Raw genomic sequence first — 2,966 nt, 5'->3', positions numbered from 1 at the left:
ATGGCTTTGGGATACATCTTTCTGAACACCATTTTCTCCATAGTGGAATCGTCTTTCTTCTGTACTTGAAGATTGGTATGATATTTTATGTGCCTTCCTGCCATGCTCTTGATCTTGATTGAGATTTTTTGTCTGGTGTTGATTCTTGTTATATACTAGGAGCTCATCTTGGGTAGTAAAAATGTCTTTGGATCCATGTTGGAGTCTGTGTTGATGTGCAGGACGGAGTGAAGTTTGTAGTTTACTTGAATGTTCCTCTTTCACTTCAACCACATTTTGGTAATGCCCTTTATTTCGAAGAGAATTTTGAGTCTCACGTTGTTGTTTGTTAGCTACTAGCTCTTCAGTTTGGAGAACATAACTGCTTTGGGATCCATCTTGTGTTCTACCTTTTTGTGCACCAGAGGCTGAAGCTTGTTCTTTACTTAGTCCACGGACCCGTAGCCTTTCTTCTGTGTTTGAATATTGGCTGGATATTCCCTTTCCAGATGGGCTATTCCCCTGATCTTGAGAAGGATTTTGTATCCCATGATGAACTTGGCCTCCTTTATGATGTATAACTATCAGATGAAAATGACCTTTTGGTTTAGCATGGTCTCTGCCTTCTTGTTTGTAATTGAGCAGTTCTTGACTTCCACGTAGATGTTGTTCTGATTTTGTCGTTTTATGTTGGGCATTCAAATCATATTGCTGACTTTTTTGGGTCCGGTCATGATCATTGGCATCTACATGATATGGGTGTTGAATAGAAAAACTGCCTTTGGATTCAGTATGTTGTTTGTCTTTTTGTCCAGAATAGTACTGGCCCTTTTGTCTATGTGGAAATTGGGAAGATCCACTTGGTAACTGGCCTTTTGATCCACCTGGTAATTGATAATAGAAGTGTATGCTTTCATTATCTCCAAAGCTCCCTTGCAACTCTTACCTCCCACCTTTTCCCAACAAATTATTGATGTTTCTAGAAAAGCTGAAGCTTTGGGTGGAGAAAATCAACTATCTTCAACAAGAAGAATCTGTGCCTAAACAGGTTACTGTTTGCACCCCAAATAATCTTAGAGGCCATTCTTTCTGAGCAGCTTTCCCCAAGGCTTACCCTCTCCACTCACCTTTTTGTCCCATCACAGCTGCTTGCTTCTCCAAGATGAGGAGCAGGGAAAGTACGAAGATGATGTTGGGCTTCATCTTGCTTGGAAAGCCTTGTCTGAGAACTGAGTGGACCTTGTCATTTATATCTTCCTTGAGTGAATGTGCCATGGGTGGAGCTTAAATTACAAAAGGCACTGCCTTTTCTTAGCTTATCAGTAAATGCCAACTTCCTCACCCCTGCTGAGTGTGGGACAAAGTCAATGTCCCCAGCAAAGTAATATCAAAGGCATTTTCCTTCTTCTGGAAGCCTCAGCAAATTTTTATCAGTCCTTGTAGATCATCATGCCAGATCATTTGCATTTGACAGAATTTTAGACGAAAGTAGGAAAGAGATTAGCTTCAGGCTACAAAAGTAATTGGTTTCTGAGAATGCCTTTATATTCTAAATGTGAGTTTGCCTTCATGATGTAATAAATTAAATATTCTATTCTAGATAGAACTCCATACTTCCTTTTGTTTTAAAAAGGATCCTGGGACATGTTCTATTTTACCTAAGAGTGAGCAATCATAGAAGTCCAATGACATAGAAGATAATGAAACATTATGGAATCCAAAGAAAGAAATTTTAAACAAGTAAACAGGGGCACACCAATGTCAAATATGTCTGTCAGGTTCAACACAGTAAAGACTGACATATATCCAAAGTTTTTCTTAGTTGTTGCTAGTAACCTTAATGAGAGATGAATACAATTATGTTGGGTTGTCAGTTGGATGGAGACCAGCTACAACCTTCTCAGGAAGTCTGAATTCATGGTGGAATGAGAGCTGAGGCTCTATCTGGATGGGGAGGTAAGCTCCTGATATGTTTTCAAAGGATGAGAGAATTTTAACATGTTTTCATGGTGATCGGAACAACCGTTGGAAAAAAGTAAAAATGCTGGTTTCTAAATTGGGTTCTTTTCATGAAATCTACCTAAATAGCAGATTTTTTTTTTGATTAAAAGAAGTTTCTACTTCAGTAATAAACAGCTAAATCCCCACACAGGCTGTGAGAAATATTTGCCACCATCAATGAATTGAATAATGTATTGTGAGTGGACATGAAGCTAAAATTCCCACCTTTGGTAGAAGCATAGATTTTTCCAATTGTGATGACATCCTGAAAAGTTTAAAGAAACTTTCTTTACTTTGAGTCATAAAGATTTTGTTATAAGCAGATCACAGGGGAAGAAAGAAGAAAGCATCCGAACAGTGTCCCTGTGTACATTCAGAACACCTTGGAGGGTACTTCTGGGGGAAAGGATAGCTTGAAAACTTATTTTCAATTATTCTAGCTTAAAATTTTAACCTTCCTGTAGGCAATGCTTTATGGAAGGGGAAAAGGGAAAGGCCAACCACAGAAAAAAGCACTATGCTATCAAACATAAATCATGTGAGCTGCATGGTTTCTCTATGAACCACTCTGAGATCTTACCAAATTTATCTGTTTGCCTCAAAGGCAGTAAGTAGTTCCTTATTGCAGAAGCCCCAGCAGAGTAGGGTGTTATTGTCCTGAACTAAAATTGATTACTGTGTCTGCTAACCACTGTAATCTTCCTCATATTAAGAAAATACCAGAAACTGTTCTATTCCAAGCTTACTGATACAAAATAGAGTCTGAAATATTAGCCTTACTTATGGATCAAGAACAAAACTTTCATCTCATCTAGTGTCCAAAAGATGCAGATAAGACAAAGGAGCACAATATTTGCAAAAACAAACCAGGAAAATGCAATCCAAGCATAATATGTGATTATTATATTCATATTAGAATCTAATTCAATGATATGTGGAAAAAACAATTTCCAAATGATAAAGGAATGTATTGATAAAGTTGAAAT

General features: G+C 37.7%; 1 protein-coding gene across 2 annotated transcripts in view; it reads right to left on the bottom strand.

The window, feature by feature from the left end:
- Positions 1-1,272, bottom strand: part of LOC111553260 (semenogelin-1-like) — a 3,032-nt gene extending 1,760 nt beyond the window's left edge. The window contains exons 1-2 of one of the 2 annotated variants that reach the window (XM_026455289.1): positions 1,107-1,272; positions 16-863 (exon numbers count right to left, since the gene is read on the bottom strand). In XM_026455289.1, the coding sequence (XP_026311074.1) occupies positions 16-863; positions 1,107-1,254 (996 nt within the window). In that variant the 5' untranslated portion in view covers positions 1,255-1,272. The remainder of the gene's footprint in view (positions 1-15; positions 864-1,106) is intronic. The other variant, XM_026455290.1, reaches the window with a different exon arrangement.
- Between the last annotated feature and the right edge of the window lie 1,694 nt (positions 1,273-2,966).

Source organism: Piliocolobus tephrosceles, chromosome 20 (genome assembly GCF_002776525.5).
Source record: "Piliocolobus tephrosceles isolate RC106 chromosome 20, ASM277652v3, whole genome shotgun sequence".
Classification (NCBI taxonomy): domain Eukaryota; kingdom Metazoa; phylum Chordata; class Mammalia; order Primates; family Cercopithecidae; genus Piliocolobus; species Piliocolobus tephrosceles.
This window is presented reverse-complemented; position numbering and strand designations above follow the sequence as displayed.